The following is a 27,196-nucleotide window of genomic DNA, read 5'->3' as shown; positions in this document are numbered from 1 at the left end:
TTTTAGTTAAGTTTTTTTTTTTTTTTTTTTGTTAAAAAGGGTGATATTCTTTACAAACCCGCTATTGCGGGGAATCGAACCAGGATGCTTTCACCGCCTGTCAAAGTATCAGTAAGGGTGTGTAGCCAATAGGCCACACGATCGTCGTTTTAGTTAAGTTCACTCTTACGTTAATTTTTTAAATCATTATAATATATTAATATGATAATAAGCAAACATGTTATAGGTTTATTTCATTGTTTCTACGCCATCATCCAGAGTCCACAGATCAACTAATACCTTGATATTAGGTTTAAATTTTTAATTAAATCAAACATTATGCAAAGAAGATTAAAAAAATAAAGGAAAAAAGAGTACTTTTGAAGATTCGACAACGGAGTGATAAAAACGGCTCTTTGCGTCGTCCAAAAGCCGCCTCTCCCAAAAGCTTTTCCCTTTATCACCCCAAACTTTTTGGTTCAATCCAACTACATACATACATGCATTATATATTGCATACATACATATTTACGTGTATATATATATATATTATGTAAAACACCTTGTTTAATCTTTTAGGGCATGATTACTGGAGGTTGCTCATTGTGTTGCTTTTATTAAACAAATAATTAAAAGAGGAGAGAGAAGAGAAAATCAAAAGAAACGTTACTTGGTGGAGTACTTTGAAACTGTTGCTTGCTTGAAACCGTTGCTTGCTTGAAACTGACACATGTCATTCATTTATTCGTATACATACTTTAAATAAATAAATAAAAAAATGTGTAATAAAAATATTTTTTTTTGTTTTCTGAGAATCGATTAACCGTTCCTCCACTAAAAATGGTCTGTAAGAGTCTTTTGTATTCGTTCGGAGAATGTAATGTATGGTAGACTAATTTTTTTTTTTTTTTGTCAACAAAAGATTAGCTCAAACGAGCCAATTTGGTGGAAAATTGTTTACATACAAAACATGATGCGGAGAGGTACGCGCTTGGCGTGCCAGAGAGTCCGCACTTACATTTGCGTTTCTAGAAATAAAAGATAGGGAGAAAGTCGAGAATTCTGTCCTGTCTACCTTGATGTCGTCTAGGTACGCCGAGAAAGCTGGCCAGTCCGAAGGAGAAGACACCATCTTCACCAAGTCTGAACAGTCTGTGTAGAACGCCACATCTCTGAAGTCATGTCCGATCATACACCGCATTGCCCAAATGAAAGCTTCTACTTCAGCATGCAAGGGAGAGAGACTTCGTCGAAAATTAGTAGCTCCTTTTATCAGCGTTGGGTCCTGGACCGATGAACAAACCCATCCTGCACCAGCAAGCGGGTCACTCGGTTTCCAAGATCCATCTACGAAACAGCGATACCCCGTAAAAGATGTTGGAAGATTTACGGCGGGCCTCCTCTGACCGGGCTCTGGTGCGTTTACGGCTGAGGTCAAAACCATAATATCACCCTCCACCTGCGCCTGTTGCCATGTCATAGCCTCACCTTCCGCGACCAAAACAATTTCCTCGGGCCGCTCGTCAATATTTTCATAGACCCGTGCATTCCGAGCTTTCCAAATATACCACATAAGCCAGGGAAACGTTGAAACCTGAGATGCTGGATTATTTTGACCCAAAAAATGATCAACATTTGCAAACACGGACTCCGTGGGGAAAGAGTTCGGCCCCACCGGTACATGTGCTAGAGCCCAAACCTGGCGAGCTGGAGGACAAACAAAAATGGCATGATTTATTGTTTCCTCCTCAGCACCACACCGGACACATCCCGGATCGCACGCAATGCCCCGCCGTGCCAAATTCGCCGCCACCGGGATACACCCTGATAAGACTTGCCACATAAAATGTTGAATTTTTGGTGAACAAGGAACCCTCCAAACACTAGCCAGTAGGGAAGTAATCTCTGGACCACATCCAGAAGCCTGAAAAGTCCGAGGAACTTCCTGACGGGCCAAGTGATAACCAGACTTCACCGTATACTTTCCCGTTTTTGTAAAATGCCAACCGAACTGGTCAGCATTTTGAATGCTACGTAAAGGTATCGCCCTTATCAATTCAACATCCGTCGGATCGAAAAGCTCATTGAGCAAGTCCAAACGCCAAGTATTTGTTCGACGATCAATTAATTGAGTCACGGTTAGATTGGGGTCCATATGCGGGCCCGTGCATAAAGCTGGTCTCGGGAATTGAGCTGGTATCCAGGAGTCATTCCATACTGAGATGGATTCCCCGGTGCCAACCCTTTTAATAAGTCCTTTGTATACCAGAGAGCGAGCGGAACAAATACTCCTCCACCCATACGAAGGAGAATAAGACCGAATTGGATCCAGGGGGTGAGTATTCCTATAGTACCTACTTTTAAAAACCCTAGCAAAGAGTGAGTCCGGAACCTCAATCAGTCGCCATAATTGTTTTGCCAACAGAGCCGAGTTAAAATCGTCTATGTTCCTGAATCCTAGCCCTCCCAACTGCTTACTAACACATAATTTGTCCCAAGCAAGCCAATGCATGCCTCCCGTCTGACCATTAGAGCTCCACCAAAAGTTAGCCACTGCACTCGTGAGTTTGGATGTAATTGTCTTCGGTAATCGAAAACAAGACATCACAAACGTTGGAACAGCAGTCGCCACCGATTTTATCATCACCTCCCTTCCCCCTTTTGAAAGCAGTTTTGCTGTCCAACCATTCGTCCTACTCTGCATCCTATCCCGGACAAAGGCGAAAACCTTCGTTTTAGCCCCACCCAAACTCTCCGGTAAACCGAGATATGAGCCCATGCCACCCAAATTTGTAATCCCAAGGACCCCCTGCATCTCTGCTTTTGTAACCTCATCAACCTTGTGACCAAACTGTAATGAAGATTTTGCAAAATTTATTTGCTGTCCCGAAACCGATTCGTACTGTTTTAAGATATCCAAAATAACCTTACATTGATCCTTATCAACCTTGCAGAAAAATAGACTATCATCTGCGAACAACAAGTGCGTTATTGGCGGGCATTTATTCGCTACTTTTATCCCTGTAATAAGTTTATCCATCTCCGCTTTCCGGATATTAGCTACTAAAACTTCCGTGCATAAAATAAATAAATAAGGAGATAAAGGATCTCCCTGGCGTAAACCCCTCTCCGGGACTATCAATCCATTTGGTTGGCCATTCAAAAGAACTCTGTACTCAACCGAAGTGACACAGAACATAATCCAAGAAATCCATGTTTCCGCAAACCCCATTTTCCGAAGGATCTCCTCAACAAAAGCCCACTCAACCCTATCATATGCCTTACTCATATCGGTTTTAATCGCCATAAATTTCCCTTTACAAGACGGGTTTGTACGTAACCCGTGAAACATCTCCTGAGCAATCAGTATATTATCTGAAATCAGCCGTCCGGGGACAAAGGCCGATTGAGTCTCAGAGATAAGGCCCGGTAAAACCCTCTTCAAACGCTGGCACAATATTTTTGAAATAATCTTATATCCCACATTACATAAACTAATAGGACGTAAATCTGCCATCCGAGTTGGCTTTGCGACCTTAGGAATTAGGCAAATATGTGTTCTGTTTAAACTCTTATCAAAAGTACCCTCCTCAAAAAACCTAGTTACCAAAGACACAAGATCCGTTTTGACGACCCTCCATGCTTTTTGGAAGAACAGAGCTGTCATCCCGTCAGGGCCAGGGGCTTTATCCGGATACATCATAAATAAAGCTGCCTTAACCTCAGCCTCTGTGACCGGGCCCGTTAACATCCCATTATCATCATCCGTAATAACCGTTTTTACCTCCCGTAATGCTTCGTCAAAGTTTACCGGGTTGATGGATGTAAACAAATCCTCAAAGTATGAAACCGCAGTGTTGCAAATATCCGCATCTTCCGTAGACCAAACATTATTTTTGTCAAAAAGACCTGTGATCCGGTTACGGGCCCGCCTCTGCTTCGTTTGGGCATGAAAATACTTTGAATTTTTATCTCCCACCCGCATCCACTTACTCCGGCTCTTTTGATACCAGTAAACCTCTTCATCTCTATAAGCCTCGCGTAAGCGACTATGTAAATCCGTGATGACAGATGGAGGAGTGGAATCATCCGCCTGAGCCATATCCAACTGCCGTTTAAGATCCTCAATTGTATCCTACCAAAAGGGACTTGTGTCTTGCGCCATCGAGAAATCGCCTTTCGACAATTCACAATTTTTCCCACAAAGGTAAAAGAACCCTCTGCTCGGTCCCCGTCCCAACCCGAAGAAATCGCCTCCATCAAACCCTCCTTACCAACCCAGCGACGGTCAAACATGAAATTCCTTCGCCCCCGCGGCCTTTTCGCTCCAATGTTAACCACAAGGGGCTTGTGATCAGATGCGATCATAGGCAAATATTCTGTAACCGTGTCAGGAAAAAGTTCATGCCAATCCTCATTCCCTAAAGCCCTATCCAACCAACATCGTATTGGTTTTTTATCGCGCCAACCCCTCCAGGACAACGAATCCCCTAGATAGGGAAACTCCAAAAAACCACAATCTCGTATCATTCCATTGAAAGAAAGGAACGTAGCTGAATGGCGAAGCTTTCCTCCTCGTTTTTCATGGTTCCCCGTCAATTCATTGAAATCACCAACAATAAACCAGGGAGATGACCGAGTGGAACCAATCCTTACTAAACGTTCCCAAACCAAATCGCGGTTTTTAGGGACAGGGTCCCCATAAACAAATGTTAAGTGGATTATGCGTCCTTTAAAAACCGCTTCAACGTCAATTAATCTATTAGACTCAAATAACACTGTGACCTGGAAATCATCTTTGTTATAAAAAAGAGCCAACCCACCACTACAACTAATCGGGTCAATAGTTTTTAAATTCTTATAGCCAAAGTGACCAATAAATTTTTCCAAATGAACTGAAGACTGTTTTGTTTCCATGAGAAATAAAAAATCTGGCCGGTGCTTTGTCCACAAATCTCTGAGATTTCCAATTGTAGCCTTGTTGCCCAAACCTTGGCAATTCCAACTAACAATATTCATTTAAAAAATATATATGATTATCCGGTGATGAGTAACCACCTACGCCAACCTCCTCGAACCCTTGAGAAGATAAACGGAAAATTATCCCAAAAACAAATCCAATACACAACATAAAATATGAGAGACCCAAACTCAAAGAGCTGATAATTGACCCAAACACAGCATAAGTGAAGAATCGAATATGAGAGACCACCGCAAAGCCAAGACCAGAAAGAAGGCCCATAAAATCTCCTAGCCCAAAAGAAGGGAACAACCATAGTCCCACACCAACGAAAAACCAAACAATAAAAAAGGACAATAAACCGTGAAATAGCAAGCATAAATTTGCAAGCAGCATCATGGAGAGGGAAGAATAAATTTGCAACCTGCGTACAAATGGCCAGTACTGATTCAAATCCGAGAGACCAAACAAGAGCCAACACCGTACAGTGAAAAGGAAGGGTGACAAAGTTTTATTAATTCTGATACAAAGAGGATCCATTGAGCAAAAACAAAACAGGGACATTCTAACCCCAAACACGGGAAGGAAATCGAAAAAACAACATCGATCATACGGATCAACTGTTGACAACTTATTCCATACCAAAAACTTGAAAAAAGCGGGAAAAACAAAGAAGACCAAACCGAAGCCTGATCCCAAAAGAAAAACCAGGACCGAGTCAGGAAGATAGCAACCTCACCCCCTTGCCAACCCTTACGCACTACACCCATCAATTAGCTGAAGAGCCTGGAGGCTTTCCTCCCTGGTGAGAACCGGCTCGCCCCTGCAGTCCAACACCCTTGGTGGCCACCTTCTTACGTGGTGAAGTTAAGGAAAGCATATTCCTCTTCTTAAGGCTAACCCCCGGTAGAACACCCTTACCCTTAGCCAGCTTGGGCCGAGGAGGTTGAACCATGTCCCCAACTTCCTCACCGTGTGACTTATCCTCAGAGGAGCCCTCTGCAGCCTCGCTAAGCATCCCAGCTGAATCTTGATCAGAGCCAGCCACCACAATGTTTCCCTCCTCTGCAGAATGCACCACCTCATTCGATAATAGTGCATCCTCTTCATGAGACACCTCAGACACACCACCATTCTCTTCCAGAATCGTGTTCATAACACCCTGGGGCTGGTTGTCCCTAATAGAGAACTCGTGATCCAAGAACTCACCTAAAGCATCCGAGAACAAAACCTCCTGCTGCGACAGCTCCATAGAACCCGAACCCATGGTACTTGCTTCCCCAGAAGCGGGAAACAAATTCTTACACACTCTCTGAGTAGTACCTTGCACAGTGACAGGCTCCTCATCAACCAGCGGACCCTCCGGAGCCACAACAACCTCCACATTGGATCCCAAGAAGGCATCAAGCATCTTCTGCTCATTATCAGAGAAGTGGAGTCCCACCTCACTGGAGTTTAGCAGATTTAGTCCATCTCCCGAGACTGCAACCTGAGAACTTGAGACAGGAGCAGAAACCAAAGGCGTGTTTCTATCCTGCCTCACTGACCTCTCCCGAGAATTAAAATCCTTTCTACCCTTCCTTGCCTTGTTTCCAAATCCCTGCTTGTACCGATGATTAACAGGGTGAGATCCTGCACCACGACCATATCCTGCAAGAGAGGCTTGGTGAGACCCCCCTGAACTATCTCCATTGGAGCCTGAAGCATTCCCAGGGTTTCCCCCATTGACCATGGCCCCCTTGTAACTCTGAAGCTTGTCATCTTGCCGAGGCTCTAACCTATCTTCCAGCTTCTGCTTCCCATTACCACCCAAGAGTGGGCACCGTGAAACATCATGACAAAGACTATTGCACCTTCGACAGTATCCATATAAACGCTCATACCGTAAGGACACAGTCGTCTCCTCCCCACTATGAAATTCGACCGAGGCATCAAACACCAGAGGCTTGAAACCATCCAAAACAACCCTAACCCTACCATTGTCGAGATCCACCTCCTCTACCTCGCCCAAATCAGAACCTATACTACGGAAGGTCTCATCTGCCCAAAAGTGTAAGGGAACTCCCATCACACGAATCCAGAATTTGAGACTAGAAGGGTACCGTGAATCCACCACTGGCTCCCATCGGACCAAAGAAAGCATCCAATGATCAAAATGATACGGCTCTAACTTCAGGACCTCGTGAATATCCTCTTCTTGACCAAAGTCAAACTGAAAACGACCCAGACCTAGATCAGCACCAACCACCCTCTCCTCAAGCTTCCAAATCCGCGGGAGCATAAACAACAGCGCCTTCATATCCTGCATTGCGGGATTCATGCATCTGCCAATTAAGGTCTTAGCATAACCCTCAATCAACGCAGAGTTGTCAAACTGTGGAACCCTGATCTTAAGCTTCCCCTCGGACCCCGAACAGCTACCATTCATAGCCGCTTTCAACAACCCACTCTGAGACATGACTTCCAAGGAAAGAGCAAGAAACACGAGCCCACCGGAACCAAAAAGACAAAACACTCGGGAACACCCAACAGAAACCCACTGATACTTTGAAAAGGAATTGAGAGAAAGCGATAGAGGATGAAGGATATCCACAGGACTGGAGACCAATTTATAATGAGCCTCAGAAGACCTAAACAAACCATCAGTAACTGCTACAAACCCAAGAGGAGAAGAAAACGCAATTCCACAATAAAAACAGCCTTGATATCCAGATACGCGAACCCGAAACCAATCCACTGAGCCGCCCAAAAAGGAAACTGAGAATCCCGCAGATGTTGCCCGCAGATCCCAGAAGACCAGACTCCTAAATCCCTGAAATAAAGCCCAATCACTCCAATCAAACCGAAACAAAGGCGAGAAGACGTAGTCATAACCACCGCGTAGAAGAAACCCATGGAAAAAGATTTTGAGATCGAATATTTTCCCCATTATCCCTACACATGATGCCAACGAGAAATCTGGAAAAAATCGAGAACAAACCAGAGAAAGAATCCCGAAAACCGTCTCTCTCTTTCCCAGATCTGAAAGATTTTGAATTAGACAACCGGGAAAAAACCACAAGGATCTCAAGCCAAGATCCACCCTCATTAAAACCAGATCGAAACCAAAACAGATCCAATACAGAAATCAAATCAGAGACCAGGGAATCCAAACACCATAGCTGCCTATGGTAGACTAATCTTTAATAATTTTATTTCATATAAAAAGATATACGTTAAAGACAAACCATTGAGATAGTTGTAGATGTCTTAATTAGGATAATCACAAAAGGACCATCGTTATATATATACGTTTTATAAACGAAAGTATCAAACGGTTTGAATAACAAATGTATTATCTAAAGACAATAAACCTGGAGATAATTAATGCTTATGCATTTAGGGGGGAGTAATCAAGATGATTATCAAAAAAATACTATCAAGTTGTGTTAACATGTTGGTCCTTAAAGAATCGAAGTATGTTGGGGTATGAAGACTTGGCCGGTGCTTTGTTGGATTGTGGAAGATGCATGTTGACTTCAATCCGTGATTGTTTTTATTATCACTATTGTTCAATCTATATCGGTAAAAACAAACATTATAATAGCTAGTAGTAATTATTATTTATCGTACATATTATCATAATTATCTTCTAATTTCAAATTCAATGGGAAATGATGATTATTGTGAACATTTTTAAAATAAACAGTACACCACCGACGAATTATCATCATTCTCTCAATTAATTAAGATTACTTTTTAGTTAATTTCCTCATAATTTTAAAAGTGAGAAAATAAATCACTTAATTTGCCGTTGTTGGTTGCCACATTTCCCAAAAATATTAATCCAAAAAAGGGCACCAGGAAAACAAAAAGTTACTCGAAAATTACATTTTTAACCTCCAATATTCCCAAAAAAAAACGACGTCGTTCAAGCGAAAAGGTTGAGCAACTTCGCCGTTTCTCCTCCGCCGCGTACGTACCGATCACCTCCGCTGTTGTCTCGGAACGAAACCGTCGTAACGGAATCCTCTGAGTACATCGACGGCGTATCCTCTTTGAACGGCGCCGTTTTAATCGGAAAAGTAGGGATCAGAGAGAGATCGAGCTCCGACGAAGGTTGTTCCGACGTTAATCGTCTCCGTTTCGGCGGAGAAGCAGTCGATCTGGTTCTAGAGCTCGAGAATCGGCAGTGATGGTATATATTCCGGTCGCCGGAATCGTCTTTTCGTAGATTCAGCATTTCCGTACAGATCTCCGAAGCTTCGTCGGAAGTGGGAGACGGGAACCCGGCGAATCCGCCGCCGGAGCCGTTGAGAAGCTCCGGTATGGGTTTCAAAGAACCGCCACGTAGCACCGTCTCAACCGCCGCTTGACAGATATTCCAGTTCCCCGTCCATAACAACCCGACGGCTCCGTTCACCGGATTCACAGTTCTTCCACAAGCTTCGTACAGCAAAGACTGGAACAAAGCTGTTAAAAAGTCCAAAACACCCTTAGGATTAATAAAAACGTCGTCGTTTGTGGAATAAAAGGTGAAGAGAGAGAGAGAGAGAGAGAGGGTTTGGTTTTAAGTACCAGGGCATTGAGGTTCGGGTACGGCGGAGATGAAAGACATGAGACCAGCACGGCCGAAGAACTTAGCGACGAAGACGGTAGCGTGGCCTTGAGCTTCTGGTGACTCGATCCATTGGATACATGGACGGAGGATGCAATTCTCACTGCAACCTTTTCGAAGAACTCGACAACCATTGCAACTCATCGTAGTAACTTTTAATGTTGGTTTGGGTTTTTCTTTGCTGTAATCTTGGAGATTCAAGAAGATGATTTATTTTTTTTGCTTTTGGTACAAGAAAAAGATATTTGCTGTAAGAGAGGAAGAGAGAGAGTGGGACAAGGGTTTTAATGTTTGGGAGAAGAAGGAAGAGTATGTTAATATATATAGACAGAGAGCGAGTAAGAGAGAGATAGATTGATACTTGAGTAAAGGAATGGGTCATGCTTTTGGGATTTTATTTTATCTTAATTGGATAATCAAGTTTAAACAACCCTACAAAATAGAATGATTAGTGCAAAAAAAAAAAAAACTGATTATTTTGTATTGTTAAATTACAATAGCTTTGATCAATAACCATGTAGGTGTACCATTAATAAATTACTACTTACAAAAATGTTATGTTCATTTCTTTTTTTACCGTATTTTGGTATCGTTTACTTTTCCTTGTACTAACTAAAAATCTTGTGTACCGACTCATTATTTTGCATAAGAAACTTATGTTATATACTTCAAGAATATGAACCCTTTTTTTCTTGTTTTGTACTTTTGTTATGGTAGGTTAATTGAGATTTTGCCCAAAGAAAAAAAAAAGTTAATTATGAAAGTTAGATATAAAAAGAAAAAAGAAATGGTGTGTGTGTGGTTGTTGACTAGTTGGTGATGAGGAGAGAGAGAGGAGATTCCAAGGTGATGGGTGCGAACGGCTCCGTGTCTCCGCGAATAGTTGTGCCTCCTCAACCATTGGTTCTTTTCTACTTTTATATTTTATTTCTTTCTTCTATTCATTTTATAAAATTTCTATAAATGGGTTGCGTCATGCATGAACGATCTCGATTATTTGATATGCAATTCTCAATTCTATCTGATCCAGTGTTTATTTGTTTGTTGACATTTGTTTTTGGATTTCACAAGTTTTCATTTAGTAATATATCTTTCTCAACCAAAAAATGTAGTGTGATTAACATGCATTGGGCTAATGACCCCTCAAGAGTCGTATCTCCAACTAAAAATCAGTAATAAGTTTGCGTTTTTTGTAAAGAAAAACATCTACTCGTGAAACCTAAATTTGCCTATCTTAAAATATTCCCAATGATACGATTTCAAATATGGATCATCATGCAGTACGTATACTTTGTATACAATATATATAGAATATAGTGATGAAACCAATAAGATTGTGTTTTTGTTTAGGGTTAAGTCTAATCTTGACCCTTCAACGAAACAAATCCGCTATATGACCCTTAAATCGACCTTAAGGGTTCTGATAATTTAATATGAAAAAATGTTTTAGAAGAAAGATAGAGGCGTTGCTGACTCACGTGTGTAGCAAAATCAAAACACTTTTTCTCCTTACATTTAGTAACAAAATCAAATGTGATGAACGAAAGATCTACAACATATATATATATATATATATATATATATATATTAATAAATCAAAAATGTCTTCTCTTCTACATACTTTCCAATAGTAATGCGGTAAACGGCGCCGTTCATTGCTTACGTGGTGTCCTTTACCTACACTCCAATTAGGCATATTTCCACTGAATGAATGCAGCCATCTCTATATAATTCTTTATTCACCCAATTACTTCACTCCATTAGTACTAATTACTAAATAAAGAACGCAGAAGTATTCGTTGAACTTAATTATGGGTTCTTAAGGTTTATTTGCTTAGACATTTTCAGCACACTTAAACGCCACAAAGTTGGTCGACAAAATGTTCGAAACAGACGCTTAGACGCTACCTCGACTAGTCAACTATTGGTTTTATTGTGTTTTACTTCATAACTAAAAACTATTTACAGCAATTATTCTATTTTGAATCCTATAATACATGTTTATTACAAATTTTGATTTGTTCCCTTTGTTCTACAAATATAGTTCCTGGAGACTTGAAGTTATTCCTAACAAATATTGTTTTTAATTAGCTTTATTTTGTAATGAAAGCGAAAAAATGCATGACAAACTATTTTTACAGTTCAATACACTTATTGAGATGTTGTTTGATAGAGAAGAAATGGATGAAAGAGAGGTTCCACAAATGGCATTTATTGAGTGCTCCAACATTTCCTCTTTGATTGTCAAAGTTTTACGATGAGTTCTACTTTTTCAATTTTTTCTTCGACATCTCCATCGAGTTCTGATTTCAATATAATTGGGCTATATATATATATATATTCTCAGCTATAAGAGAGGACACACTATCACTATGGGCTATATTACACTTTTATTATGGTCCAAAGACTCCAAACAATGAGTCTTTGGTACATTAACACCATTTCAACGGGACCTTGGATATCATTGGAACGTTGGAGTGCTTTAGGCCTTTAACATTCTTGTAAGGCCTTACTAAATTTCAAATTACAATATGCCCAAATTTGTGAAATTTCAAGTTTTTAACAATATGAACACAGTCGTGAAAAAACATGGGAAAACGACCAAAGTTTATACTAATTATTTGCACATGTTTATATAAGATGTAAGGTGTACGACATAGTTTTCCTTTGATTTTCTAGTGCGCTATTATGTTTTTTTTTTGCCTTCATTATTTTCGAAATATCATTTTCCTTTTTAGTCTTTTCCAAGCCAAAACCTAAGCTAGATTAATTTTAATAGTTATAATTTTTTATGTTTAATTTAACCAATCTTATGTACACCGATACACTATGATTTTAGAGAATTTGATTTTAGAGAATTTGATGGGATTTAGAAAATTTAGAATTTTGATAGATTTTAGAGAAGTTCATATGATTTTCTGTAAAATTCTTTCAAATCCCACCTAAAACTATGAGATTTGGATTTCTGTATTTTTAACTAAACAAATCCTCCAAAATCCTCCAGAATCCTAAAAATTATTAAAATCCTAATCCACAAAACTGTTTTGAATAACAGTGGATTTTAAAGTAGATTTTTAAATCATCAGTTCAATAACAAATGATTTTAATGGATTTTAAAGTAAATTTTTAAATCAACAGTTCAATAACAGTGGATTTTAATAGACTTTTTAAAATTCATGATTGAATAACATAGAATTTGTAAATTTCACACAAATCACTTAAAATGTCAAGTTGAATACACCCCTCCCCCCCCGCCCCTTATATTTTAGAAAACATCTTATAAAAATCAATTTTTGGTGTCACAGAAAATATTTGTCTGTATATAGTGGCATTTAATTTAGTGAATACCCAATATCCACATTTTTTTTGGGGATGCATAACTACTCTTTTTCTTAGAAGACACATAAAGAACTGGGATCGATTTGGACGTGTAAGATATTTTTTCTTATCGGAACAAATTATAAATCCTAAAAGACTCGTAAAACTCGTGAAAACGAAATAATACAGATCTATAGAAAAATAATTTAAGCGTGGAGGGAAGTGTGTGTGCCAACCAATCAAAAGATAATAGTAATCAAAGACGACAAGACACTTAAGGATTAGCTTCGTTAGGTACTACTAACCGATCTATCACTACTCACAATAATTAATACTAACATAACCCAATATTAATACTATTTTCTGCTAATCAAATTACGTTTCAAAATAGAAAATTTTATTATTTAAATATTAAAAATGTTTAGTCGAATAGTTAAATCCTTAGGAACAGATCACTTCAAGCTGGGGAGTGACAGATTCACAGAAGTGTGTTTCCTTTGCTTGCGGAAGTAGTAAATGAAAAATTCAACAAATAAAAAAAAATCAATAGGAAATTTCCAAGAAATAGTAGCTTTTATTATTATTCTCTCTTATCAAAACAAAATTAAGAATAAATCCAAATATTTCCCTGTTTTTTTTTTCTTTTTTTTTTTTTACTTTCTATAAACAAAAACCAACAACGAATAAACATTTGAAGATTTTATCTTTTCGTATACGTAAAATAGAAATTTAAAATAATCCAATAGTCCACTCCAATCGTTTTCATTACACAAGACTCAGCTAATGATCGATCACTAGCTAGCTAAGCCCGATCGGTAAAAATTATAATAATAATAATAATAATCACAACACCGACTTTGTAACTTCGTCGTCGGAGAGTTGACTTTTCCCATCGCTAACTTGATCAGCCGGTAAGTTCAGGTCAAACCCGTGGCTAGGCATGTTACTGTTACTACCACCACCACCATCGTAGTGACACCGTTTGTGACCACCCAATGCTTGACCAGACGGAAACGACTTAAAACATATAGAGCAGTTATGAGTCTTCCCACTTTGACCAACCAAACCGTTACTAGTAATATTTGCGTTATTAGTAACGGAGCCGTTGGTGTTATTATTACCGTCGTCGTTATTATTATTACTAACCGGTTTCCGATGACTGGTTTTGTGTCCACCTAACGCTTGGTAAGACGGGAAAGATTTGCCACAGACTGAGCACTTGTAATCTTTTTGATGATCGGACGGTGGAGAAGAAGGAGAGTGATGATCGGACGGTAGAGAGTGATGATCGGAGGAGCCACGAGCGAGCATGAGGAGGCAAAGAGCGAGATACTCTTCTTCGGAAGGAGGGTTGGATTGATCTGTGCGGTGTCGTTTCGTGCGTTTTCTTTTGGTCCATGATTCAAGATTCTCGGGCTCGGTTTGGTCGAGGCAGCGGAGGAAAGGAGGAGGAGGAGGAGCGTTGGTGGTGGTGGTGGAGGTGGGAGAATTGAGAGTGTCGAGAGCCATATGGTGTGATCTTTTTCTTTGATCAAAAATGATGATTGAGAGAGATGATTATAAAAAAAAAAAGATGGAGAGAGTGAAGTGAGCTGGTGAGGGAGTGAGATGAGATGTGAGCACGTCTTTGTTTTAATTTTTGGGTGATTAAGAGTGGGAACGTGGGCTCTAAGTGATCAAGTGGTGCTTCTTCTCTTATTTCTCCATACCATTAATATCTCATCCTACTATTTCATCTTTATTAATTTTCATATATATTTTATTTTATTTTATATATAGAGAGATAAAATTGAACTAAATCCATTCCAATATATGTAAAGAAAAAGACAAAAAAAAAAAAAAATGGGACTTCAAGTTTATGTTGGGGTTAATTTTATCAGTTATGTTGGTGTAATTAAACCGGTTAATTATGATGATGAGAGAGATACTCAAGTTCATATATATAGTACATATGTTACTAATTAAATTTTATAATTCTTTATTTTGCTTTCGAGCTGTTCTACTCTCAACACTAACATATATGATGAATATATGATCATCAATATTATTTTGGATTGATCTTTTGATAAAACTAGGAAAATATTATAAAATAAAATATACATCAAAGTCTGGAAAAAACTATCTTTTCAGTGGCCACCGGCTTTACTTACTAATAATGCGTAATCTAAGAATGCCTATTTTAAAAATTATGTGCTGTGGGGGAAAAAAATCATGTAAACTATATATATGTTATTAGAAGAGTCTAACATCAAACTTTATTGAAAAGCCGAAAAAAGTAACACATTCACAAAGATGGAAAACTAAAGTACTTATCAAAGTTGTGCCAATTTTGTCGATAGGTAGCAGTCCAAATCATGAGCTGATCAGCTTAATTCAATTTCTTCTTCTTCTTCTTCCTTTTTTTAATTGGCAAGGATTTATTATCCGAATTGTCAATTTTAAAAACACTTTATTCAAACTAAACATCTATCCACACACATACTACTTTTTACAATAATATAACTATTATTGTAAAAAAATGATTGTAAAAAAATAACAGTAACTTATAGATTTTGTAGTTTTAAGTCACAAAATTGACTTTTTTGAGAGGATAAATTTATCATACTATTAGAAGGTATAAACTAAAAACAGGAAAGCATAAACATGCGACAGGTGTTAGATGGGAGTNTTTTTTTTAGAGCATAATTTATCATACTATTAGAAGGTATAAACTAAAAACAGGAAAGCATAAACATGCGACAGATGTTAGATGGGAGTTTTGAGTTTGCCCATATCTTCGGAGTTAGTTTAAAGGTTAGGCCAGGTTAGCGAATCTTTTCACCTGTGATGTGTGGCGTTGGGTCGTTGACGAGCTGTCAATTTTTCATTGGTTGGACGAAGGTTAGATTCTTTGGTTGGGGGACACGTGGTTAGTTGTGTATGGTGGAACTGGTACGATTTGGTGGAGACTTAAAATAGACGGTACGAGACACTTTCTTAAGGGTCAGGCGACATGGCTGTGTGTGACACCACCCACTTCATAAGCAACTAATTTTCTTTATTTATACAACCAAAAGAATTTGTGATCTTTAAAAATATTTCGTCTAGAGACTTGGCATTCCTTGATTTTTTGTTTCTTTCATGTTTTTTTTTTTCTATCCCGATTTAGTATAGATCTGATAAGAGAAATAAAGAGGAGATAATTAGATGACACATGAAGATCGGAGGAATTTGAGTTCGATAGACAAGAAGTGGATATACATACGCATGCATGGGATGATGATATTTAGTGCTCTAGAATGGACCATTGAGTAACAAAGAGTCCAAATTAGTGACAGAGAGATGTATTTTTCAAAATGTTTTAAATTTACTATGTTTTTTCTTCATAAATTCAAAGTTTAAGTTATTAAAAATTTGAGAAATGTAATTTTTCTCATAATAATATATAGATGGATTAAAAAAATCTACAACTAAATTATTATTATTATTATTTTTTTTGTATAAATGACACTCGATTAGTATTCTCATGTGATTTAGAATTATTTATTAGATCTGCAATTGGGAGAAACCTTACGAATGTGAAAGAATGGTTTATTAGATATTTCTATTGGCTTTTAGTTTGGATTTTGGAACATCCCTCATACGATCCTTTTTCCAGTGTTCTGTTTTGACCTCTTTAGAAGAATATAATTCAGCGGATCTCTTAATATAATGTTTCAGTAGCTTTGCCTTGGAAAATGTTGATACTTCAATATATCAAGTCATGCAAATACGACGTCAAATGAAAATAAATATACAGAGATCACCTATATATACCTCTAAGTCCAATTTTGCAAGGATCTCAATATGGAGCAGGACCAGAAGAAACCATAATATTTAAAGCAATTGTTAGAAAACTGGACAATAACATTTTCTGTGTTTAATGTGGAGCAGACTTCATTTTTCTTATTTTGCCACTTATATATATGTCTGGGACATCTCTGGAGACAATATCAGGTTGGGTTGTCTTGACTCACTCTGGTAATGAACTAATGATGTTGTTTATGTCTTCTCACAATCTCCATCAGTACCATTGTCTGATTTCTAGAAAAACATCGAAATTGGTCTCTAGTGTTGTTGTAGGATGCATGTGTTTTACAAATTTTTACAAAAAAAAAAATGTTCACGCAGAAACTATAATGTTTATCCTCCCACTATTGGTTTAGATAAATGAGTCCATCTTAAAAGTCTAATGGACTCTCTCGTCAATAAGAAAAAGAGAAATAAAAAGTTTAAAAAGAAAGAGATGGCTTCGCCCGGGTTCGAACCGGAGACCTTCAGTGTGTTAGACTGACGTGATAACCAACTACACCACGAAACCTTGGTTGTTAAACTGTAACAAATCATTCTATCTAACTATTAAAGTAATAGAAAAAAACTGGGTTCTCCGAGACTCCGATCACCAGACACCATGAGTAAAGGTCCGGGACTATTCGCCGACATCGGGGTATCAGAATCTCCCATTCTTCATCTCCAGTAGTTTATATTTCTTGTCGATATCGCCAATCGCCATGTAGTGAGACGCTCGCTAGTGCGTTAATGTGCAAGTGTTGATGCTTCTGATTTTGTGTTGTGTGTTCTCTTCTTTGTGTGTGTGTGTTAAGATCTGTTGACGAGAGATTACAGCACCGATCAGAAGTTCAGTATCTCCACTAACAGTATCACCGGCGTCGTAAGTCCCCCCTAATTCACAATGTGTCTACGTTTTGGGTTATCTAAATTCATGTTCTTCGTAGATACTCTGTTTTCGCTTTTATGAATTCGTAGCTTATGTTTTGGCCAGCGAGTGAATTATTGAGCATTTCTGAGAGACAGGGCAAGTTTAGGATGGCATTAGTCTTTAGTAGTTTGGTTATGGAGTGAATTTAGAAGTCAATCTGGTTTGTATCTTTTGATTCTGCTCCTGAGACTGATTCATCTGTGACTTGGAGTAATTGGCATGTACTTCTGTCTTTTCATTTGTGGCTTTTCAGAAGCACATGGATCTTGTTGTAGAATGAATATAATACTAAAAAATGGTTGCAACCTATTTGACCCTTATCTTCTGCTGTTTTTATGATATAGGCTCTTACTTCCACTGCTCTGAAGAATCTTCTGCTGCTGGTTGCAACCTATTTGACCCTTATCTTCTGCTGGTTGCAACCTATTAGTACATGCTGCTAGTGTTGCCACACAGTACAAGTACAGAAACGCTTTGTTCGATGTCAAAATCGACACTGATTCTAATGTATAGTATAGTCTCTAACATTATTCACTCAACAACTTTGATTTTTGGAAGAAGTAAAACCATGTTTCTCACCTCTTCTTTTATTTTTTTCACTTGGCCAGATTCTGACAACCATCACGTTCACTGAGATCCTCCCATCGACAAAAGCCATTGCTTCCTTTAAAGTGCCTGATTACAACTCAAGTAAGGTAATATAATCTATAGTTCTTTTACCTAATAAGGTTATAATGATTTCTTCAGCATTCTGAATACAAAGCCTTACTATGATATTTACAGCTGGAGGTCCAATACTTCCATGATCACGCAACAGTTACAGCCGCTGCAGCTTTACAACAAAACCCACTAATTGATGTAACAGCCACGCTAGGTTCACCAACTATCTCGTTTGGTGCTGAAGCTGGATATGACACCACATCTCGAACTTTCACAAAGTACAACGTCGGAATCAGTGTCACAAAGCCTGATCAATGTGCTTCCATAATACTGTAAGACTAAAAAAGCTCTTATTGATCAAAGTTTTACTGAGCTGTTAATTTGTATGATCTGGTGAATCTTTTCTTGGAAAATTTTCAGGGGAGATAAAGGAGAATCGATTAAAGCTTCTCATCTTTATCACCTAGATGAGTCAAAGAGAAGCTCAGTAGTTGGAGAGGTATTCAGGAAAATCTCAACGAACGAGAACACAGTAACTGTTGGTGGATTGTATGCGGTTGATCACTTGACGAATGTGAAAGCTAAGCTGAACAGTAACGGTAAGCTTGGAGCTCTTCTGCAGCATGAGGTCCTCACGAAATCGATAGTGACTATCTCAGGTGATTTCGACACCAAGACATTAGACAAGTACCCAAGGTTCGGTCTCTTGCTTGCTCTTAAACCTTGAAGAGCTACACATACCAGTATACCACCAATAGAACATTACCCTTTTCTCTCGAATGCCATTGTTTAGACTTGAGTTTGTTGTCGTTTTTTTTGCATAATGAATTCCTCAGGTTATCTACTACTGTCTGTCATCAGATAATTCTTATTCGAAGTTGGTTTTTATTTTGAGCTCATGCTTAATTGAAATAGTTATGTCACTCGTATCTGTGCTTCAAAATCAAAACTCTTTAATTGTATAAGTGTTCATAAGAATTATTTCAAAAGTTGTAGTAGAAAGGATACGAGACCAACCAGGGGTAGAAATAATAAAATAGGGGTGTGAGCTTCAAAATCAAAACTCTTCAGTTGTATAATTTATTTCAAGAGTTGCAGAATTGTTTTTAAAAGTTGTTTTTGTTCGGCTTACTATTAGAGAAGATAAGGTTTTGTTGGAAGAAGTGATACAAAGAAATGAAACGATTTCAGAGTTGCGCCAATCCGAAATTACAAATGAAAACCATCACAATACAAAGATTATTCCAAACTAAAACACACAAAGCAACGAACTAAGAAAACCAAGATTTTTGGAAATTGTGATGTAAGAGACGAATTGATATGTCTTTCGAAACACACAAAGACGTCATTTCCATATGTTTCAAATGAAAACCACAATCAAAATGGAACTTCAAAATGTAATTCTAACAGCCTTAAACCAAGAACACCAATCTAGAATAGTTCAGCTAAGATACCCACAATTCAACAAGTAATCGTTAAACCACCAGCTAACCTAGTCACATTCATCAAATCACAGAGAACCAACATAGCTTCCACATAAATATCAATCAAACAACCCACATTCATCAAAACCTCAACCAAACAAACCAAACTACATCAAAAATGGGAAAATGAGACAAACTCCATAATCAAACTTCAAATATTCAAAATCAAAACATGTCTTCTCATGTCCAACACCATAACGAAACAGTGATAACATTCCAGAAACAAAACTTAACATAAAGAAGCGACTGATAATAATAAACTAAAAGATGAAACCTTTTTCTCTCTCGAAAAAAAAGTTCAAATCTTGTTTTTTGCTTACTTAATCAACGTTCTGCATAACATCCTCAGAAGTAAACTTGGTACCCTTCTCCTTATCAGCAGCGGCACGTCCCTTAGCCTTCCTCTCCAAAAGCGATTTCCTATCCTTATCAAGACGAAGCTTCGAAATCACCACCTTCGACGGCTGAATCCCTACGTTCACGGTGGTTCCGTTCACCTTCTCCCTTGTGATCCTCTCGATGTGAATCACCCATTTGCGACGGTACACCTGGACAACTTTGCCCTCACGTCCCTTGTAGGTACCACGAACGATCTGAACCTCATCGTCTTTGCGGATCGGCATGGATCTGACGTTGTACTTCTGACGGAGCTCGGTTGACAGAGGAGAGCTCATTATCACACGCCTCTCGCTTGATGAGGCTGTGAAATGAGCCTTCCTGTTCTTCCTACGGGAAGAGGTCACTCTTGGGTTGTACTTCATTTTCGCCGCCGGGGGAGGTTTTGAGTCTCTCTATCTATCTAGGGTTTTTTTTTCGAGTGAATGAGGAAGAGACGTAGAGTGTTAACGAAGCTTATATAGTCTGTAGTCGAGCTAGGTTTAACTGGAAATTAGGGCTTTCTTTTATAATGGGCTTGGGCCTGTTTCAGATTTTAATATTTTAGGCTGAGTTTATATAAACTATAGTTTTGGCCCAGAATAAGTTCTCATGTGATTTGAAATAGAGGGAGAGAAATTACAAGAAGAAGAAAGTGAAAGATAATTACAGTTGGACTAGTTTTTATTAGATGCAATCAAGTTTAACGGAAGAGGATAGTCATAAAACAAAGCGATTCCATGGGTATATGGTTGGTATCATGTTATTATTGACTAGTTGTATCATGCAATTTAGAGAAGCTTTTTTTTATATCATGCAATTTAGATTTTGGTGAAAAGAAGAGAAAAAAAAAAACATAAAGCTTGGATGATTTATGAAATACTGTATGTAGCTTATATCTTCGTTAATTAATTCAGAAAGTTACAATACTGTATAAAGAAGTTCCTACACATATAAGATAACACATCATCAAGAAAAAGAAAACTATGACTTTTTATACAATTCAGTTATTGACTAACATGATTTTTTTTTTTTTTATCTAAAAAGTTTCGATCCAAACCCTTCATTTCTCTTTGGACCGGAAAGCATAATTGAATCATTGTAATTTTTTTTTTTTTTTTAATTGCTATAATACTGTTTGACATACATGATCTCCAAAACTCTCAGAGATATGTCCGGATTATTGAGAAACGTATTTACGAAAAGGATTGTTTACATCCAAAGACTCCTAAAATTTCAATATATGAAGGAAGTTGTAAAGGATATATGAAGAACTAGCTAGGTTGGATGAAAATATGACAAATTATGAAGAGAAAAAATGAGTGTCATGACATGGAAAGTGTGGACTATATGTCTTGAATAGGCCCGATCAAACTAATCTCCTGAAGGATGGGTTGTACGAATAAATTGATATAAACAATCCATGGTTATCACTACAAACGACAAGTAAGAAAAAGTCCAATCAGACTTAATGGCTAGTACTACTATATATACACAACAGTTTAAGCTAATTTAAACCTAGTTGAAATCTCGTGAAAAATTTGAATGTTAGATTAGAACCAATATGTACATTTGTAACACATGTGGACGTGGTCCATCTTTATACGATAGTAAGAAGGTTTATTGATATGGTGTAAGAAAAAGGAAAAAACGCATTTAAAGACTTTCACGCATATAATAACGATCACAACAAATCCATTTATTTCCCATATTGCTCTCACATTTATTGCCTTATTCACTGTTCAATCTTTCCTTCTCTTCTTTACTCTCTCAAAACCTAACCGGCGATTTCGAATCTTCTTCTTCTTCTTCTTCTTCTTCTTCTTCTTCTTCTTCTTCTTCTTCTTCTTAAGAGATATCACACCATATTATTCTCATTCTTTTTTCATCTTCTTCTCTTTCTCAAAAAAGACAATGAAGCGATGGACAAACTTAGGGTTTGTAGATACGATCTATGAAGAAGAAGATTACGTCGTCGACCACTCTAATTCCTCTTTCTCTTCTTCTTCATCATCTCTGTCTCTTTCTCCTCATCATCATCAACGACGTATCAATCTCTCTTCTTCTCCTTCCATGGAGCTTGATTCTAGAGTCCATAAATGGTAATTTTCCTCTTTAGTAAATTACCAAATCTTTACCACATTGTAATTTCTCTTTTTTTTTTTTTTTTCCTTTTTTTCTTTGGGTGTTAATTAATATATTAGCTACAATGTTTATTTTCTATATATTTTTGTTTTTTATTCAGGTCGTTGGCTAATAACTCAAAACCTGATGTGTTCGTAAATGTGGGAGGCACAAGGTTCCATCTTCACAAGGTTACACATTTTTTTCAAACTTTTTTCTTTTTTGTCAATTTCGAACATATTTTCATTTTTCATATTAAAAAATCAACGATTTCATGGTATTTTTTAATTGTATATTTGTTACAAATTTTAAAAGATGAACACATTTATTGGAAATAGGCAAAAAAGGTTTGGTTTTTATTGGGGAGGTTATGTGATGTGTTTATTGTTTATCCCATAGGATCCTCTGTCAACAAGGAGTGGCTATTTAAAACGCCACCTAACGGGCGTTAAAGAATTAACTCTCTCACCGCCGTTAAACATAACGGCTGAAACGTTCTCGTTAATTGCCGGTTTCTGTTACGGCGCTCACGTCGAACTAACACCGTTCAATGTCGTTTCGTTAAGAATCGCCGTCGAGCTTCTTCTAATGACGACGGAAGCTGTAAGAAGAGGAGACAACGGTGGAGGAAGAGAGAGTCTGAGGAACTTGACTGAGTCTTATCTCCGACGAGTCGTCTTCGTCAACGTTGATTACATTCAGATCGTTCTCCGCTCGTGTCTTCTTCAGCTTCCGGAGTCCGAAACGACAGCGTTTCTGGTCGGACGATGCGTCGAAGCTTTGACGGAAATCGGAGACGGTGACTGCGTTAACGAGTTTCTCGAGGAAGCCGTCAGACTTCCCGCCGGCGATTTTAGCATCTTCGCCGACGCCGTGCAGCAGCGGTTCCCGCGTCACGATTTGCTCTACAGAGTCGTTGATGCTTATGTCAAGGTAAAAGGTAGTTTCGTCATTTAAATTAAATCTTAACTGATTAGGTTACGTGTCATCTAATGATTGGCTGGAAATTTTTGTAGGTACATGACGGAGAGATAACGGAGGAAGAGAAGGTTCGGATATGTAATTCGATAGACTGTGACAAACTCTCACCGCCGTTACTACTCCACTCTGTTCAAAACCCGAAAATGCCCCTGAGGTTTATCGTGCGCGCCATGTTGCAAGAGCAGCTAAACACGCGCCACTCGATCATGGCTGCTGCTGCGGTCGCCTCTACTGCTCCTCCTGTTGAAGGCCGACACCGAGAGATTGCGGACGCGAGAGACTCCTCAGTGACGCTCGGTTCGCTTCTGCAGCGAGATACAGCCGCGAGGCAAAACTGTCGGCTCAGAGCTGCGATGAATTCAACGAGCTCGAGGATCGAGAGCTTGGAGAAAGAGCTCGACGCGATGAAGAGATTCTTATCGAAAGAATCAGAGAAGCAGAAATCAGAACGGATCATCATCGAGTCGAGGTCAAGAAGCGTGATGGATTCTGCTCGATCAGCTAGTTTTCATCAACCGAGTAACGTAAACAAGACGCATAGAGGCGAGAGAGGATCGGTTTCAAACCTAAGCACGACGTTCCAACGAACACGAGCATCTCCGCATCAACCGCAACCGCAGAAAAGTCTCGGAAAAAGACTGATCAAAGGAATAAAGAAGGCTTTGTATACATCCAACAAACAAGGAGCCAAGAAAAATGCATTTGCAGTCGAGGAGATTTATGATGGGTTAGAAGATTTCGTCTGGATCAAAGACGATGATGATGATGACAACATCTCTGAAGAACTTCACTCTCACTACATCAAGAACAAATAATCTCTCTCTCTACTCTACATAACAAAAAATTTCGTAACCTTCTTTCACTAATAAAAGTTTTGTAGCCAAGAGTGAATGATTCTGTGTTTCTTCTTCGATTAATGAGACTCCAAAACTAATAATAAGTTCAAAAGAAGGAAAGCTCGATGGATCTTCACGACATTGCAGACTAATATCTCGCATATTTTTCACGCTGCATATATATATATATATAGCGAAATTTGTTAAGTTGATGTGTTACTAACTAAGACGAGAATGAAACACAAATATGAGAATTTACGTATAACTTACCTTCATTTCCTTTTTCATTATCCTTGCAACAGAAGGTAACCATTGTTCTCCTCTTTCTTTCTTCAATTCTGCGATTCTCTCTTCCTCTTTCTTAGCTTTAGCTTTTGCTGCCGCTTCTTTCACCTCTAATCTAGCTGAAGCTTTCTTAGCCGTTTCCATAGCAGAAGTTAAAATATCCGACCCATCAACAGAAATTGATTTTATTCGTTTCTTAAACTGCAGTAACCACACAAAACAAGAAAGAAATTAGCTTTGACAGATTCATCATCGGTTCAAAACAAAACAATGCTTGAAGTAAAAAACAAGATTAACAACAACCTCTTTAGAGTTTCCTTCAAGTCCTCTGTCAGGGCGTAAATTAGGCTTCTTTTTAGGTCCTTTAATCTCATCTGGTTATACAAGAAAATCATGAAAGTATAAGTTTCTCAACGGATTCATAATAACAATACGATTCAAGATTTTCAGATATGGAGTCTCCAAAGAGAGCAAGCGGTGATGACTAACCTACATGATCAAAGATTATGCCAGTTGCACACCGCTTAAATAACCGAACTCCACAGTCATTCTCTTGTTTATCCTCAGGAACATTGACAGGATCTTCCACAAAGTCTAAAGTCTTCTCCACCATCTCATTCAAAAGGTTCTTAACCTGTTTTCAAGCTTACCTTAATCAGAAACAATACTTAACTCGATAAAGCAATACCTAACCAACAATGAACACAGACTAGGGATAGAAAAAATAGTAAGAACACAGAGTTCCAAGAGCACCCAAAAACACTAATCACTCCAATACAATCAACTCTGTGGTCAATAGCCCAATAAAAATCTAATTGCCATCAACAGAGCTACATGTAGATGAAATTAGCATTGGTTAAGTTCTTTAGTATCTAATGACTGACCTTGATCTGTCCATGTGTTAGCTTTTTAGGTTTCAGACGAAAATCTCCGTTTTCACGTGTCTGAGTAGCTGCGGGTTTCGCGGCGGAGGCGCCGTAAACGGTGGTGGTGGCTATCGAATTGATTGCAGCTTTCCACTTGGGATCTTCCTCTTCGCTGCTGCTATCTCCTCCACTTCTCTCTCGATCAGCCATTCTAAACAACACCGTCTCCGCGAAATCTCTCTACTTTGTCTCTCCGTCTAACGGCGAACTACGAAATCACCGGCAATAGAAACGTCGACAAGGGTTTATTGCGGGTGACCTAATTTTAAAACAGGTAAAACCCCTTTTTCCAGGTTCGGGTCCGGTCCGGGTCGGGTTTAATTTTGAAAAGAACAAATTAAAATTTTCCGGATCCGGGTCGGAACATAGGAGAAGATGTTATGTAAGGTCATCCCCAACGGGGGTTTATATTTTTGGAGCTCTTAAATTTTTTAATTAATATCTTTTGTACTTTTAGTAGGATAAGAACTTTGGGAATCCTAATTAAAATTTTGTCCTCCAATGGTGGGTTTTAATTTTGAGTCTCTTAATTTGAATTTTTTTTTAATTAAAATTTTAAAATAGAAATATGAATAATCTTAACAAAAACAAAAGAAAGCTGAAGTTTGCTCAATCCTTGCCTGATAGTAAAGAATAATCTTAACAAACACAAAAGAAAGCTGAAGTTTGCAAGTAATAACAAGTTATGAAACTGAAAACTGTTTAACATCTTAAAGACAAGACATGCCTACTATTTTATCTGCACGTTCCAAGAAATTTTCGACTGGAGCAGTGTGTATAACCGACGCATCAACAAACCCAGTGTGTTCCAAGTTTAGTTGTAGAACATTTGAAACATCCTCGACTGATGGCTTCAATTCCTACAGAACATCTTCGACTGATGGCTTCAATTCCTACAGATCCTGTACCACTGTATATGCCAATACATTAAACATTTGTGTCAAAATGAAACATTTGAAACATCCGTGTCCGTATAAGCCAATACATCAAACACGCCTAAACACAAACAATAAGACATATGCAATTAAAAGAAGAAGAAAGCCCAATACACCCAAATAAGTGTCAAAATGATTAGGTACTTACAAGTTTCATCAAGACAAGGCAAGTAAGTAACGCTGGAAGCAACCTGTCTCATGATAGCTTGAATCTCCCTCATGATCTCCTTATCACTTTTCTCCCTCAGCACAAGCACACTGAAGTAATAAGTTCCATAAAGATTAGAGCTAACACACAAGTGAAAACAAGAACCACCAAGATTAGAAAAAGAAAACACACTAGCCCTTTGTCAACAACTTCAGTATCAGTCTCAATCCGAAAATTCCACCTCCTCCAAGACTTCACCAGTGGCTTTGCTCATTATGACTAACACTACGCTCTGCAACTTCCCAGCTTCAAGCCATTCTTTTTTTTTACACCACAAATTAACAAACTCAGTCTCAGACTCTCTCAAACAAAAAGAATCAGATCTTAAAATTTAATGTCTATTGTTCTGTTCTTAAGATTGATTACTAACCAACAAAAAAAAAAACCATGAAAATGCTTCAATTCTCGGAACAGTTAGCTCGGAACAGTTAATCAGAGAACCAAACCGAAACAATTATGGAACAAAACAAACCTTAGATTGAGACCCAAAGTCATCATTGGCATCATAACCATATCGTTTCAGACCCAAAGTTCACACTTGTTTACCCTCCGATTCCAATAGCTTCAATCTCATCCGAATCAATCGACTCCAAAATCAAATCTCAAACGATTCAATCTCGGAGTCGATTCAACAACCTCCGATTGCCCATCCGCAGATTTAATCACAAACTTTGCATCGGATCTCCTCCTACCCCAATCTCCTTTGATTCCATAGCCCTTTCATTCAGTCTCCTTTGTGAATTTTGGACTTAGATCGAGAGAGAAAGAGAGAGATATGAAAGGAAGAAAT

The 27,196-nt window shown here is 38.3% G+C and overlaps 6 protein-coding genes and 1 non-coding gene across 7 annotated transcripts; 2 read left to right on the top strand and 5 right to left on the bottom strand.

The window, feature by feature from the left end:
- LOC104711522 (LOB domain-containing protein 38-like) lies at positions 8,628 to 9,840 on the bottom strand. Its single transcript, XM_010428223.1, has 2 exons — positions 9,497 to 9,840; positions 8,628 to 9,391 (listed from the first exon to the last, which is right to left on the bottom strand). Exons 1-2 carry the CDS (start codon positions 9,678 to 9,680, stop codon positions 8,850 to 8,852), a joined length of 726 nt encoding a protein of 241 aa, XP_010426525.1. The 5' UTR covers positions 9,681 to 9,840; the 3' UTR covers positions 8,628 to 8,849.
- LOC104711521 (zinc finger protein AZF1-like) lies at positions 13,487 to 14,518 on the bottom strand. The gene has a single exon (XM_010428222.1). The coding sequence runs from the start codon at positions 14,361 to 14,363 to the stop codon at positions 13,698 to 13,700; it is 666 nt and encodes a 221-aa protein (XP_010426524.1). The 5' UTR covers positions 14,364 to 14,518; the 3' UTR covers positions 13,487 to 13,697.
- Positions 17,120 to 17,193, bottom strand: TRNAV-AAC. Its single transcript has one exon. It is a non-coding gene; the product is annotated as a tRNA-Val (tRNA).
- LOC104711520 (mitochondrial outer membrane protein porin 2-like) lies at positions 17,992 to 19,181 on the top strand (the record flags this gene model as incomplete). The annotated part of the gene is made up of 4 exons (XM_010428221.1): positions 17,992 to 18,099; positions 18,201 to 18,287; positions 18,376 to 18,584; positions 18,673 to 19,181. Coding segments are annotated over 4 exons (711 nt in total), but the record flags the coding sequence as incomplete, so codon positions are not given.
- On the bottom strand, positions 19,854 to 20,567 carry LOC104711519 (60S ribosomal protein L26-1). The gene has a single exon (XM_010428218.2). The coding sequence runs from the start codon at positions 20,495 to 20,497 to the stop codon at positions 20,057 to 20,059; it is 441 nt and encodes a 146-aa protein (XP_010426520.1). The 5' UTR covers positions 20,498 to 20,567; the 3' UTR covers positions 19,854 to 20,056.
- Positions 21,792 to 24,104, top strand: LOC104711518 (BTB/POZ domain-containing protein At3g49900-like). Its single transcript, XM_010428217.2, has 4 exons — positions 21,792 to 22,213; positions 22,357 to 22,426; positions 22,635 to 23,168; positions 23,252 to 24,104. Exons 1-4 carry the CDS (start codon positions 22,026 to 22,028, stop codon positions 24,029 to 24,031), a joined length of 1,572 nt encoding a protein of 523 aa, XP_010426519.1. The 5' UTR covers positions 21,792 to 22,025; the 3' UTR covers positions 24,032 to 24,104.
- LOC104711517 lies at positions 24,061 to 25,551 on the bottom strand. Its single transcript, XM_010428216.2, has 5 exons — positions 25,222 to 25,551; positions 24,827 to 24,971; positions 24,641 to 24,711; positions 24,323 to 24,538; positions 24,061 to 24,224 (listed from the first exon to the last, which is right to left on the bottom strand). Exons 1-5 carry the CDS (start codon positions 25,411 to 25,413, stop codon positions 24,201 to 24,203), a joined length of 648 nt encoding a protein of 215 aa, XP_010426518.1. The 5' UTR covers positions 25,414 to 25,551; the 3' UTR covers positions 24,061 to 24,200.

This window comes from Camelina sativa, chromosome 9, assembly GCF_000633955.1.
Source record: "Camelina sativa cultivar DH55 chromosome 9, Cs, whole genome shotgun sequence".
In the NCBI taxonomy this organism is placed as follows: Eukaryota; Viridiplantae; Streptophyta; class Magnoliopsida; order Brassicales; family Brassicaceae; genus Camelina; species Camelina sativa.
Note: the sequence above shows the minus strand (reverse complement) of the source record. Positions and strands in the feature narration are given on the sequence as shown.

Coding starts and splice junctions, on each gene's coding strand:
- LOC104711522 (XM_010428223.1), bottom strand. CDS start 9,680: ATGAGTTGCAATGGTTGTCGAGTTCTTCGAAAAGGTTGCAGTGAGAAT. Junction 9,392..9,496: donor ACCCGAACCTCAATGCCCTG/GTACTTAAAACC, acceptor ACTTTTTAACAG/CTTTGTTCCAGTCTTTGCTG.
- LOC104711521 (XM_010428222.1), bottom strand. CDS start 14,363: ATGGCTCTCGACACTCTCAATTCTCCCACCTCCACCACCACCACCAAC.
- LOC104711519 (XM_010428218.2), bottom strand. CDS start 20,497: ATGAAGTACAACCCAAGAGTGACCTCTTCCCGTAGGAAGAACAGGAAG.
- LOC104711518 (XM_010428217.2), top strand. CDS start 22,026: ATGAAGCGATGGACAAACTTAGGGTTTGTAGATACGATCTATGAAGAA. Junction 22,214..22,356: donor GATTCTAGAGTCCATAAATG/GTAATTTTCCTC, acceptor TTTTTTATTCAG/GTCGTTGGCTAATAACTCAA. Junction 23,169..23,251: donor TCGTTGATGCTTATGTCAAG/GTAAAAGGTAGT, acceptor AAATTTTTGTAG/GTACATGACGGAGAGATAAC.
- LOC104711517 (XM_010428216.2), bottom strand. CDS start 25,413: ATGGCTGATCGAGAGAGAAGTGGAGGAGATAGCAGCAGCGAAGAGGAA. Junction 24,972..25,221: donor TAACACATGGACAGATCAAG/GTCAGTCATTAG, acceptor GCTTGAAAACAG/GTTAAGAACCTTTTGAATGA. Junction 24,712..24,826: donor CATAATCTTTGATCATGTAG/GTTAGTCATCAC, acceptor TTGTATAACCAG/ATGAGATTAAAGGACCTAAA.